Here is a 13,661-nt window from a genome sequence, read left to right on the forward strand (position 1 = left end):
CCCTGTGATGCTGTTGCGTCAGAGTGTCCATCACTTAGCAGCAGCTCACCATCTCTGCAATGCATCACATGAAGTGGGAATCAGACCCCTTTGGAAGAAATGGGTGACCGTCAGTAATGATACTGAACACATTTTAAAGGATTACAATTTGCCACTAAAATATCCTTTTTGTGATGCAAAAGTAGTTATTAAATGACATTAAACCATCATATTTGTAATGTTTTGCATTATTGATATCAGTGTCATATGTCTGTTAAAAATCAAGTTACAGCCAGGTGGCGTCTCTTAATTAAATTGCACATGAACTGAGAGTTTAAAATTGTGTTTCTGTTTAGCCATGCAGAATAAGGTATCAATAAACTATCAAGCTACATGTGATACACATGATTTCAAGGTGATACTTTAGTCACCACAACTAGCAGCCAACACAGACTTGTAATAGGGTTATAGTTTGTTTTTACTATCTTCTGTCTTCCTCCCATCTCTCTGCACTTCCTCTCAGAACCATCCTTCCATACTGAGATGACTGTGTTGTCTCTCCCAGCTTTCCCATACGGCCTTGCCCTGTTCTCTGTTTGTTTGTGTGATCCCTTCCCTTAGGCCACTGTCCCACATCTGCGGAAGTACGTTTGTATTTGTGTGCGTCTGTGTATTTGGAGCTTTGAACAGTGTACATGGGATTGTGTCTGTGTGTGTGTGTGTGTGTGTGTGTGTGTGTGTGTGTGTGTGTGTGTGTGTGTGTGTGTGTGTGTGTGTGTGTGTGTGTGTGTGTGTGTGTGTCTGTGTGTGTGTCTGTGTCTGTGTGTGTGTGTGTGTGTGTGTGTGTGTGTGTGTGTGTGTGTGTGTGTGTGTGTGTGTGTGTGTGTGTGTGTGTGTGTGTGTGTGTGTGTGTGTGTGTTGTAATCATTGTGTAATCCCTTCCCTGAGGCCACTGTTCCACACAGCTGGACTCAGAGAGCCTCTGGAGGGTTTCTGTGCTATTCAAGCATCCTTTGCTCTTTCCACCTGACCGGTGGTGGTGTGTGTGTGTGTGTGTTTCTGTGTGTTTTAACAGGTGCAGTACCGAGAACTGAAACTGGATCCCAATCCCAGTCCAAATAAAAAGAAGAAAAATAACCCTGGGTAGATGACTAAACTGACTCTGTCCGCCCACCGACGCTTTTCTTCTCATGGTCTATAACTGGACACTGAGGAGCAGAGGAAGCCTGGACCACATCGGCTCAGCTATCTTTCCTTTTCTATGTTCTTCTCTTAAACCTTTTTTTCTGTCTCTAAATCCTCATGGCGTTCTGTACAGTATACTACAATACAGTACAGTTTCCTGAAGTGTAATATTTGTAGAAAAAAAGACAAGTAAAAAAAAAAATCACTTTTATGATTTTGATTGATTTTAAATGTGAGTTGGAAAGATGGATGGATTGACCTTTTTCTCAGCCGTGGGATCCAATCTCTATTTCTTCTCTCCATCACTCTGACAGCTCGGAGGACTCTGTCCATCTGCTTGCCACAAGTGACAAGTGTCACACAACGAGTTTAAGCATTTATACATATCGTCGCAAAAATACATTTGTACTGCATCCATGTTCATACAAGCCTTATACTAACTTTCTGCAATATACTTTTACGTTTTGTTTTTAGCTCATATAGTATTTATTAAATGATTTTGGTAATATTTTTTAATTGTTTTTGTACTGAAGTATTTTTGGTTTTCCTCTCTCTTGGATGCTGTAATGATATTATGTTCACTGGCAGTAATTTGGATTGTTTCCACTTAACTCAGCCGGCCAAGTTGATTAGCAATTATTGTAGTAGCCTCCAGATATGTCCCTTTACACAAACACAAACCTGGACCAACAGGCTGAAGGCTTGTGATGCTATCTGTCCGTGCTTTAAAACAATGGCCAAATTTGCTCTTTTAAAGATATTAATCCCACACAAAACAGGAACCCCAATGGTATTAGTTAAAGTACAGTGAGTCTGTTCTTCCTAAAATAGATTGTGATTACATAATCATCATTAGATAATACCCAAAGGAAACACTGTTAAGTACTGTATTACACAGTTGGTGAGTTATCCCAAGCCTTTATCACTGCCACCTATCCAGATAATATAGACTAGCCTTGTGTAACCCTTTAAAAACATCCACATCCCCTGCCAGTCCATCAGCGGGCCCACTGACTGGGCCTTCTGATGTCGTGGTGTTAATATAGATGTCACCCAGTCACTACAGAGTGTCGCCAGGCCTTTAGGCAGGCACAGCCCTAATCTGGTCTGAAAGGCTGGTCTCCTTTCCTCTCATCTCCCTGTGTGTTTTCCTCAGCGGCCACACAAGAAAGCCCTCACACACATGCATATGTGCATACAGACATCTTAAAAAAAACAACAACAACATGAATACACTGCTTCTTTAAGAGATTCCGCGTACACAGACTGTACCTACTTGCTCACAGATGAAAGCATAAGATCCCATTTGAGCAGGCACATTCTCTCCCTCTTAGGCACACACACTCACACAAACATGCTCTATGTGATGCTGTGCCCCAGGCTGGCCGCCCTCTCCATCTGCCCCACCTCCTGTGCCCACAGCTCAACTTTGATCCGTCTTCCCAGAGACACAGCCTTGTGTATGTGAACTGTGCATGTAAGAGTGTTTGCGTACACACGTTTATGCAATCAAAGACACATTGCTTTTCTCTGCGCCGGTGTGTGTTTCAATTGTATCTCCCCTCCAGCTGTAGACTGATGCTTAGATTCAGTCGATGTGTGTCAGCATGTAGAACTGTGTGTGGTGCCGCGGAAGTGCCAGCTGTTATTTGGTGTGGAGTTTTCTGGTGTAGAGGGCCGTCAGCTAGATGAGCAGCAAGTCTCTGTGTGACAGGCCGAGGCTCTGAGGGGACTTAGGCTGAGGTGTCCGGGATGTGTGTGTGTGTGTGTGTGTGTGTGTTTTATGCTATTCTAGATCCCTCTTCCCATCATGCTTCTCTCCGTTTGCTCTCTCTGCGGTTCCCTCATTCGTCAGAGAGCGGGGTTGCGACCCTGTCTGAAGGGACGGTCTCCTGGGCTTCTTGCTGAGCATCTGTTGAAAGATCACAGCTCAGGCTACATTTGAGGAGGTCTCCCCTCATCCTACTGATCCCTGCCTACATCTCCCCCCCACTTCTTCATCTTTTTGTTCCCTCTCCCCCTTCGTCTCTGTCTGTCTGTATTGCTCTAACCCCCCTCCACACCACAACTAGAGCTCTTCTCTGCCATTTTGTCATCCTCTCGCCCTGCCTGTCTGCTTGCCATCGGCTGTACCCCCCACTCCCCTTTTACCCATCCATCTCCATACTTAAATATCAACAGGCTTGGATCTGTCACTCCAGAGGGCCATTGATTTTGTTTTGTTGTTTTGAGGAATCCACTTGAAAGACAATAACAGACTGTCCCCTAAGAGCAGCGTCTCAGACTGATTATAGCCTCCTCAACAAACACACACCGTCTCGTGAAGGATGGCTTTTTAGAAGGCCTGGAGGGACTGTTTGAATACCTGATATACTGTATGTGTCTACTACTGTACGTAGTTATTTTTTAGCAAATTGTAGTGACTAGTGTGTGGTATTGTGGCATCCAAATACCGTTTCCTTTTATTATTGGATTTTAGCTCTGTTTGCAAGCAAACCAAAGTGTTTTTATTTTATATGATGTAGAGAAAATATATAACAGAATGTATCAGACTGACAGCTGTAAAGGGAAAAAAAGCACTTTCATTTGCACCAAGTTAAAATGAGACTATTTATTTTTTAAATATTGTACAAAGCTAACTATTTAATTTATGTTTGTATTTTATACAGTATGCCTGTTGATGGTCTGGTGTTGTAAAGTAGGTGTATGCCTGCCTCATTTTATACAATCTGTCTTTTTCCGCCTGCAACGTTGCCTGCCTGTTCATCTTCATGTGCCCAGTTCTGACCAAGAACAGAAATAAGGAGCCGAGACATAGGTTGGTCAGGAGTGGGAAAAGAAAATATGATGTATATTTCCTGTTTGAGAAATGAAATGCATCTGATGTATGTTGCTTATTTTGAAAAAAAACATGAGATTAAATATTTTGTATCATCTTCAGAGTGTCTGGATTATTGCAAAATGTGTTTTCTGCTTCAACAAGCTCGTTTCTCATCCTACACTGGCAGCAGCAAGGGAAATACACGTCCATTTATCTCGGTCTCAAATCCCCTCTCCTCACCTCTGTTGCTTCACCGCCCACTCGACCCACCCCAACAAGCAGGCCTAAGCCCCTTCTTCACTCATGTTCAGCTTCAGGAAGTGGCTCATTCCTCACTGCTGTCTGTGTGGCGGAGACACTGAGTGCACATCAGAGCCTCAGACTGGGACCACTTCTGCCAGAACTGGTTTCACTCTTTCATTACAGCCCCCACGTGAAGCCACTCCATTTGTTAAAGCACCTTTAGCCCTCACTGCAGTAGCCATTTCCTCCCGATGTATTGCTGTCTAAAAGCTGACCACCCTGCTGATTTAATGCTATCAAGATGTTTGAGCAATTATTTTATTTGTGATAAATATTAGTGCACATCAATCTGTGAAAAAAACACACATATCAAACACTTGAGGTAGTAACACATTATACAAAAATGTAGCCATAAAAAAACATGCATCTAAGAAATAATAAACGGGTAATAAATGTACAGTATGGTCCGTGACCTATTGCAGAAATTAAAATACTGTTAAATTAAGAAAAGCATCCAACCCATTTACCCAAACACAGGAGAAGGCCAAATTATTGTGGAGGAAAAAATCCACATTTTAAGGCCTCTTTATATTATTCATCCTGTTGAATAAAACAGACACAGATAACCTTTTGTTAGCATTTCAACCACATGTTGCACATTCATGTTTCAAGCTTTTACAATGTTGTGCATTGTTTCTGATTTACAGATCAGCGAGAAGCATTTCCCCCCGATACTTAAAATCCTCCAGTATCTCCATTAGTAATAGTGTATTCTCTTCTTTGCACTCTCTCACTGCCTGAGATATTTGCCCCAGGTAGCCCCCTCTGCCGAGCTCCAGCAGGGTCTCTGCGTCCTCCACCAGCCTCACCACCCGCTGGTCTGTCCAGCCCGAAGTCACCTTTTGGGGGGAGTGCGTCTCCAGGGCCCTGACCAGCGTGAGGCTCAAACTGTCGCCATGGTGAGGCAGACCCTGCTCCCGCCGGTAGGTGAAGATGAGGTTGGCCAGCAGAGAGGATGCAGCCTCCAGGAGGGGCACGTTCAAGACTTCAGTGGAGAAGTTTCTCAGGGCTGAGTCTCCGACATGCGCGCTGTGGAGAAGCTCCTCCCTCAGAGTAGTTTCAGAGGTCAGATCCAAAGCAGTGTGCCCGTTTCCATCAGTCTGCTGCAGGAGGACCGAGCCTGGGGGGGGGGGGGCAGAGGTTTACAGGATCAGATCACACAGCCCTTAGTAAGTATAACTTCAGTCATTTATACACAAGTAACCTCCACAATGAAATGTAAAGCTCTTGAAAAGATCGCTGTGGATACAAATGTTTTAAACTAAATGCTTGCCTGTAATACTTTTTTGATACATTTAACAGCGACAAGCTTTTCACTCCATCAACACTTCAAACAATGGCGTGTCTTTAAGAGGGTCTATCAATGTGTCTCTTCTAGTAAGTACACTTCCCACAAGGACAAGAGTGCAGTCGAGTGTAGTCGTGTAGTTTTCATAGGGTTTGATTCAAAGTGCATGCATGTGACAGGCTTCGCACACAGGGACCGAAAAACTTAATGCAAACACAACTTGAACCCCCCCTTCCAGTATTCTCCCACCTTCACTAAAGCTCATCTTTAGGTTGCCTCCCAGACTGAAAGCAATGAAGATGTGCTCTTGTTTTAAGTGGCTTAACCTGAAATAAACTACTGCTAATGAACCTTTAATGTGTTGTATTGTTCTGGGGAGCTTTAGCTTGATTCTGAATATCTGAATTTAACATTGCAGTTGCCCTGAGACTAGGAGGTTAATGAGTCTAATGTAAACAGCTGGCTGAGGCATCAGGGATAACATCATGACACGCCGACATGCTGCCAAGCTACTGTAGGCTGCAGCATCTTTATCAAAGAAGGCGGAAGAGACACTGCTCAGGTCAACCACAGGACGCTGCAACAGATATAAAAAGTGTGCAGACACACACACAAATGCATTTGCTTTAAGTACACACACATTCACCCAGAGAGGAGTTCAAGTGAAAAGGGAACAGCTGTTCTCCCAATAGGACCTCAGTCCCAGCCAGGGCTTTTAGCTCATTGCAGCCCTAACTTCACCTGACACCCTGTCTTAACTGTGTGACTGGCGGGTCACTTTGTGTTTGTGTAAAAAGGCACAGTGTTGGTGACCTGATGGAGGCTTTAATAATAATAAAAAAGCAACGGTATGATCATCAGAAACACCACAGGGAGCTACTTGCGGGGACAGACCTCCAATGTGACATCAGAAAGTTGCTCTGCTAGTTCTTTATAGGGAACAAAAAATACTATGTTCACTTAGAATGAAGGCGAAAGGCCAACAATTATCATAAAATACAAATACCTTTTACATCCAGAACCTCTCAGCCTGACTCTACCCTTTCATTGCTATATTAGTACTACGTTCAACCTGAAAGTCACAGTTGAATGTAACACCTTCTCTCCTCCTACAAAGCCAGGGGAAGTTATACCAGTGACATGTAATGTCTACTCTCTATACCTTCCTGCTTTGTCTGCTCAGATTGAGCCTTTTTCCAGTATCAGACAGACCAGTGCACACTTAGCCTACATGGAGCAGGTCGAGTCAAGTGCCAGCTCTTTGTTTGCGTTCAGATGGACCCATTTCTATGGCAAACTGCTCTTGATGACACTTGACTGTTCAACCTCGGCAACGCTGCCGCCACATGCGAGTGAGCGGCTCAAACTGCACCTACTAAGCCTCCGAAATGCCATTTTTACAACAAGACAGCCTTGTTTTAAGTGACATTGTTATAAAAAAAAAAGTTCAAAATGGAACAATATGAATTCTGAAATTGCCCCCCATCTCTGTCTGCCACTGGACTAACACTGTGTAGCAGTTATGAGATAATCGGTGAGAGCTCACGTAGCTGTTAGCGGGGAAGGTCAGCGCTCATCTACCTTTTGGTGCTTCAAGCCTGAGTGGCAAAAACTCAATCTGCATAAATTGTGGCATTAATCTACATACACTTTTACATAAGCGGGGACATTTCAAATGCAGGGGTCAGGCATCGGGGGCAGCAGTCAAGGACGTAAGAGCACAGATTTGATCAAAGTGGCCACGAGAGAAAGACAGAGGGGAGGGAGATGGAGCGACGTGGTGTGTGAGAGAGTGAGCTGTTCACAGCAGGTCATAATCACCAGGTTTCTATAACACACTGTCCTCGCTATTACACTCATGCAGTAAGAGTTTCTGTAATGTGTGAAGCCAGCCATAGCGTGACACAAGCAGCAAAGCTTCAGGGCCACGGAAATATGGAAAAAACACTACCATAGTACCCCATGCAGACACACGCAACATCATGTCTGCTGGAAAATGGATCCATCTTTGTCCCTTTCCAGATGAAAAAGATGGGGAAGGCTTTCAAAAGCAGAGGCTGCTTCTCTTCATAATATATCATGTGCTGTGATGTCCTTGGAAAGGTTCAGCTTTGGACTGAACTCTGCAAGGGGTCTTTAAGCTTCAAACTCAAGCACTGTGCGCTGTCTTCAACCAAATGTGGAGGGAAAGGTAAAAACATGTGGGCAATCTTTACTTTTCCATCTCCTTCATACTGCTCCACAGTGCTTCTACTCAGCTGGCACATGCAGGAACATTTAAACTGATATAGCATATAGACAACACGGAAATGCACAAGGCCACATTTTAAATGAAATACTGAAATATGTGCACGGGAATATACATGTCTAGTGTGTGCCTGAACTACATTTACGTTCATCACTTTCGAAATGCATGAATTCTATGCATTGGTAATATAAGATGAAAGCCCCTCATGGGAAATAGCTTGTTGCAGCATCAAAGATATGGAAGATGAACAGAAATAGGGATAATGTAAGCATAAAGACAAATAAGCACTTACACCACCAGTTAGAATCCCAATTACAACTGTGAGATAAAACCTGTGCTCTTGTAAATGAGAAATGACTATAAAATGATCTGACACATCTATCTAAAATGATATAACAGCAACGTATTTATGTCTCTTTAGTCCAATTCAACATACCACAGTGTTTCTATCACAGCTCTGTTTACTTACAAATCATCAAAACTCGAGATAGAAAATGCAAGATCGAGAAGAATGGTTTTCCAACGTTTCCCCGACGTCATCGTGTCAAACCCGGCTGACAGACAGGCTCCAACCAGAGACATGACACTGGTGTAGGAGGAGAGGGCCCCTGCAGCGCGGCCCTGGGCTCGGTGTGTAACACTGACTGTACGTCTGTGTGTTTGATTCTGGATCCCTCTGCCTGAAAGCTAACTGTGTGTGTCAGTGTGTGCTGTATGCCATTTGTCATTTGCATATATACCTGCTTGAATTGTTGCCACTTATTTCAATTAGTATCAGCGTGCGTGTTTTTCCAAAATTTTACATTTATTTTCCTCCCTTTCTAAACTTCTCACCTCTGGACAAGAGGATCACCGTTTATCCACCCTAGGATATAAATCACGCTCTAATGCTCCAACACACAGCTCAACGACACTCAATACAGACGTCAACGCTCATAGCCAGTGCTAAATTACATATTTTCTAACAGTAGACATACAAATAGCATCACGCTGTGTTTATAATGTAATACACACACTGTTATGAGGCTAGAGGCTTGGGAATGGTTTTGGTGCAGGGACAGCGACTGAAGTGAATCCAGGTATTGGCGCTGGGTGTCAGATATGCTGCAGTGGAGATAAATACAGCACCTGGGGGATTACATGAGAGCACAGGGTAATTACACCATCCTTTATGTGTGTGTGTGTGTGTGTGTGTGTGTGTGTGTGTGTGTGTGTGTGTGTGTGTGTGTGTGTGTGTGTGTGTGTGTGTGTGTGTGTGTGTGTGTGTGTGTGTGAAAATGCCCTGCTAAGACCTCAGCACTGAAGCTACAGCAGAGGGAGGAAATTCACATGCATAGCAAAAGCCACTGCCTGATGCAGCCTGAGTGCCACACACACACACACACACACACACACACACACACACACACACACACACACACACACACACACACACACACACACACACACACACACACACACACACACACACACACACACACACACACACACACACACACACACACACACACACACACACACACACACACACACAGAGCGCAAAGCCCTTTGGCCTTTAGAGGGCAGGCGAAGACAAGAAATATAAAAGCGAGAGTGGAGGAGGGTAAACATTGGCGCAAAATGAGGGAGGGAGGAAGGGAGAGAGAGAGGGAAGGAAAGAAAGAAAGATGCAGTGCCCCCCCCCCGACCCAAGTCTCTCTCTGTCTCTGGTTGATGCTGTGACTGAGGCAGACAAGCTGGGAAGCAGGCAGCTCCACAGCATGGTAAACATCCTCTCTTTCTCTTTCACCCCCTCACTGCCTGGAAAAGGGAGGCAGGGTGAGTGTGTGAACTGCAGCCAGGGGCACGGAATCACATATCCACAGGGAGCTGCTAGCTAGCGACTAGGAAACCATAGCAAAAACAACAAGGATAACCAAGTGAAGCACTAAAGCAGCCAGCGGAGCGGCATCAGATGCAGGAAAAAAAGAAAGACCAGCCAGACATGTGAATAATACGCTCACATCCCTCTAAGCTTTAGCAACAGTGCCTGAACTCTCTGTGATATTTGTCTCCCCCTCTACAAGAGTAAAAAAAAAGCCTGTGGAGGTTACATCAGATGAAGCAGTCGGGTTAATATATTCTGTATAACAATGGGTATGTCATCAGCTATATTTCCTGTTTAAATTCAGATTAAATTCTCTTAGTCAGTGACAGGTGTTCTTCTCAGTCACAGGTGAGTGTCACATTAACAGCTTGTGTGTCTCTGAGCTGCTCACCCAAACAGTGTTCAGGCACAGATCCCAGCCGGATCATAGCCTTTCTGAGGAGGTGGGGCAGATAAGGAAAGGATCAAAAATGTAAAAGCATGGGCACCAACTGCTAGCTTTGTGTAATCCCCTGCCACTCCAACACCTCCAATGAGAGGGGGTTATCAGATATACGCTGATTTACTGGATGCTCATCAGCTGTGGTTGATAAGCATATCAAATAATCAAAGTGGAAATAAAGTCAATGAACTCTTATCTGCTTTCTTGAATCAGAAAAGGCTAATGACTGCCACCAGCTTTCTAATATATGTCATGCACTGAGTCATTATGTGCAAGCAAACAAACATTTTCCGATGATTTAATTGACCTGCACAAAACCCAATTTAGTTGTTTGTACTATTTGGAAGTTAATTTGATAGAAGTAGACTGAAATACTCTTTAAACACAGGAGGCATATTTTGGAGTTCAGCATCTGCAATGATCCCATGCTTAAAATAATTCCATAAACATTCAACCCCTTCGTTTTTCCCATGGCATTTACAAGTCCAATTAGCACCATGAGATGTTGGTATTTTCCTGCACTTAAAATGCTCTTTCATGCCAAGACTCAAAGACGAGCGAGTTGTTTGCAGATGATAAAGGAAACCTGAAGTGATAATTTAGTAGAAAAAACAAGAGTTTACAGCCATGCTAGCAGCTCCATACTGAACTTAGTTAAATGCTAACATCAGTATGCTAACATGCTGATGTTTAGGAAGAACTCATTCACCATGTTCACAATGTCAGTTTAGCATATCAGCATGCTAACAGCTGCTAATTATTAAGGTGAATAATATAGATAAAAAGTCAGGGGATAACTAAAAACATCATCAAGATTCATCCCCTGGTGGTTTGTATATAAAGGCAAATTAACATTCACATATCTTGTAATAAAATGTCCCTGTTATTTTGGATAATCCACTAAACACAGTCAACATTCTTTATAAGAACAACTATCCCTTAAGGGTCTGTGGCTAAATACCACAAGAAGTAATTAATGTTTTTTTTTTAGTAAGTTGGATGAATCAAACTTTTTATTAAGTTCACTAGACGCAAAGAAGTGCTCCTTGTTCATTATCTTGTCTCTCTATCTGCCCTTATCCAGCCACACGTAGGCTGGAGCCACACGAGGACGATAACGCAAACGGACCGCAATCGTTATCAAAAAAGTCTTCCGTCCACACGCAACAGGTACCAGAAACGTGTCCGTTCACACGAGACCGCTCGAAAGCGCAGGAGACGCTGTAGTACATATGCCAGGCCTGTCAGTGGCGCTGTAGTCCTGCCACAAAAGCAACGAAGAAGACTTCCTGCGCATGGTTGCCATGGTTGCCCTTCTGTTTATTCTCTGCTGTGGACGCTCTGGCTCTTTTTCTCCTGCTGTAAATCTCTCCGGTAGTCCACCAGCAGATGAAAAACACCCACCTCTCCGCCTCTTCCAAGGGACGAGGGGACCGTGCAGCTGAGTTTCAGTTAGATTTTTTTTCGCCGGTCAACGTGTCCGTTAAAGTTGAAATCTTCCAGACAAAATTAGAAAAGTGCCGGTCAAAGGTCTTCTTTGTTATTTATTGAGCTTTAAAACAAATGAATAACGACTCTATATAATAATATAAGAGAATACAAAACTGCACCCTGTATTATTTGAAGCCTTTACATTTGACTTTGTGCTGGCACAGTTTGGAAACTTGGGCACGTCAGACTCACTTAACATTCTTGTTGAACGACTAACTGCTCTCACTGTACACACCGTCCTTACTCCTGCTGCAAACTCTTAGAAAGTACAAGATTCTTCAAATGCTGCAGGCTATAGCTCCTTATAATAGGAGGGACTTAGGCAAACTACGCTCAACTGCTGATGAATGTCTTCATGTAGATCAGGGCTATTCAAGTGGTGGCCCGTGGGCCAAATCCGGCCCTGGGGTGATATTTACTGGCCCTTTGAGTATAATGTTAAAAGTAATCTTTTTTTGGGCCAAAGTGTCTTTATTCCAGAGAGGGTGTTACATTGAGAGATAGAGGGAAAGACATTGCCTGAAAACTTCGGCGAGCTCGGTTTTCAAACCCACCTACTAGCTGTAGTGACAATTCACCTACTAGCTACTGTAGTGACAACTCCTGTCATTTATTGCATCTCTGTGTGAATTATTAGATAATTTCATGAAATCAAATTATGTTGATGGTTAAATTAGCTTCACATGTAGGCCTACTGAGTTCTGAACTTGCCATTTAGATCTATAAAGGCCTTGGGGCTATGTTGTTTGATTTAATTAAACACAATATATGTACTCCACTATGATGTTGTAGTATTTACTGTATCTGAAGCTCTTAATATGATTGGCTCATATTTCAAGCCATCTTTTTCCCGGCCCATTACTTTGGATCATTTTCATCAACCGGCCCCCATTCCAAACTAATTGAATAGCCCTGATGTAGATGTTTGCTCTATGACCCACTCAACCAAAACTCTAGTATTCTTGAATTCAAATCCAATCAGGGCTCGACATTATAAATGGCCCGCTGGCCCGGAAGCACTATTTAGACACCCTGGGCCAGCATAACGTACTTTCCACTTGCCCGCTCGGGCCACTAAAAATATTGCTTTAAAAAAAAAAAAATGGTCCTGTGGTATCAGTATTTTGACTAGCAATTTTGTTAAATTGTTTCGTTTATTAACGCTACAACATAGCGTTTCGTGAGTCGGTTCGGTTGTCGTTGTTGGGTGAAAAGCAAACAGCTGTTTGCTGCGGAGCGCAACGCGAGCAGGCTCCCGTGAGCGGGAGCGCGCTCCTTCACTACAGACTATCGCGCATCTAACCATTCGCCAAAAATGTTTTTAATACCAGCGGTAACCTCCGGAAAGTCATCGGAGGAGTTAAAGTGACAGGGAGTATGAGAAGAAGAGGGAGAGAAAGTTTCAGCTAGCTTGATCGATGGAGTTGGCTTCTAGTGGTGCAGTGACGCGTCCTAAAACCCTTTTATAATCCATCGATTCGATTTAAGATTCGAAAATTATAAAAAGTAGTGGAGATTATCCGGCTGAACAAAACGTGCATTTATCAAACAGGTTTGATTTCCACAGACCTTATTTCCAGCTGTTTTCCAAAACCCTGTGGAGAAATCCCATTGCTTTTTGTCGAGGGAACCAGCAGCTTACTTCCTGGTTTTAGGACGCGTCACTGCCCCTCTCAATATGATGCCAATATAAACAAGGTCTTCTGTCGGCTCTGTACATCAATGCCGACCTACTGTATGCTGACAAGTAAGTGAAGAGTAGAACATATAAAGGTATTGGCTATAGGGAAATGTCCCAGCAGTTTAGGATAATGAAGGTTCTAAGCTAATCTATTACATAGCCATTAGATTTCTAACTCCTAATGACAGGAAGGCAGAAAGTGCATTATACAAATAATAATACTCATAATAATAGCAGACATTTTTTAACAATGACCACAATATAATTATTTTAATAAACCAAATATGAACAATTGAGGAAAATGAGGAAGAACTGATTATTCAAATGTTGTAGTACAAGTAGTAATGAAGTTGCAA

General features: G+C 43.2%; 2 protein-coding genes across 7 annotated transcripts in view; one reads left to right on the forward strand and one right to left on the reverse strand.

Annotated features, from left to right (window-relative positions):
• mctp1a (multiple C2 domains, transmembrane 1a) overlaps positions 1-4,075 on the forward strand; it is a 141,377-nt gene extending 137,302 nt beyond the window's left edge. For all 5 annotated transcript variants that reach the window (XM_034091834.1, XM_034091836.1, XM_034091835.1 and 2 more), the window contains one exon: positions 1,055-4,075. In XM_034091834.1, coding sequence (XP_033947725.1) covers positions 1,055-1,126 — 72 coding nt within the window. In that variant the 3' untranslated portion in view covers positions 1,127-4,075. The remainder of the gene's footprint in view (positions 1-1,054) is intronic.
• A 480-nt stretch (positions 4,076-4,555) lies between these two features.
• The window catches only part of slf1 (SMC5-SMC6 complex localization factor 1), a 42,719-nt gene continuing 33,613 nt past the window's right edge, over positions 4,556-13,661 (reverse strand). For both annotated transcript variants that reach the window (XM_034090190.2, XM_034090189.1), the window contains exon 18: positions 4,556-5,408. In XM_034090190.2, coding sequence (XP_033946081.1) covers positions 4,930-5,408 — 479 coding nt within the window. In that variant the 3' untranslated portion in view covers positions 4,556-4,929. The remainder of the gene's footprint in view (positions 5,409-13,661) is intronic.

Source organism: Pseudochaenichthys georgianus, chromosome 9 (assembly GCF_902827115.2).
Source record: "Pseudochaenichthys georgianus chromosome 9, fPseGeo1.2, whole genome shotgun sequence".
Lineage (NCBI taxonomy): Eukaryota > Metazoa > Chordata > Actinopteri > Perciformes > Channichthyidae > Pseudochaenichthys > Pseudochaenichthys georgianus.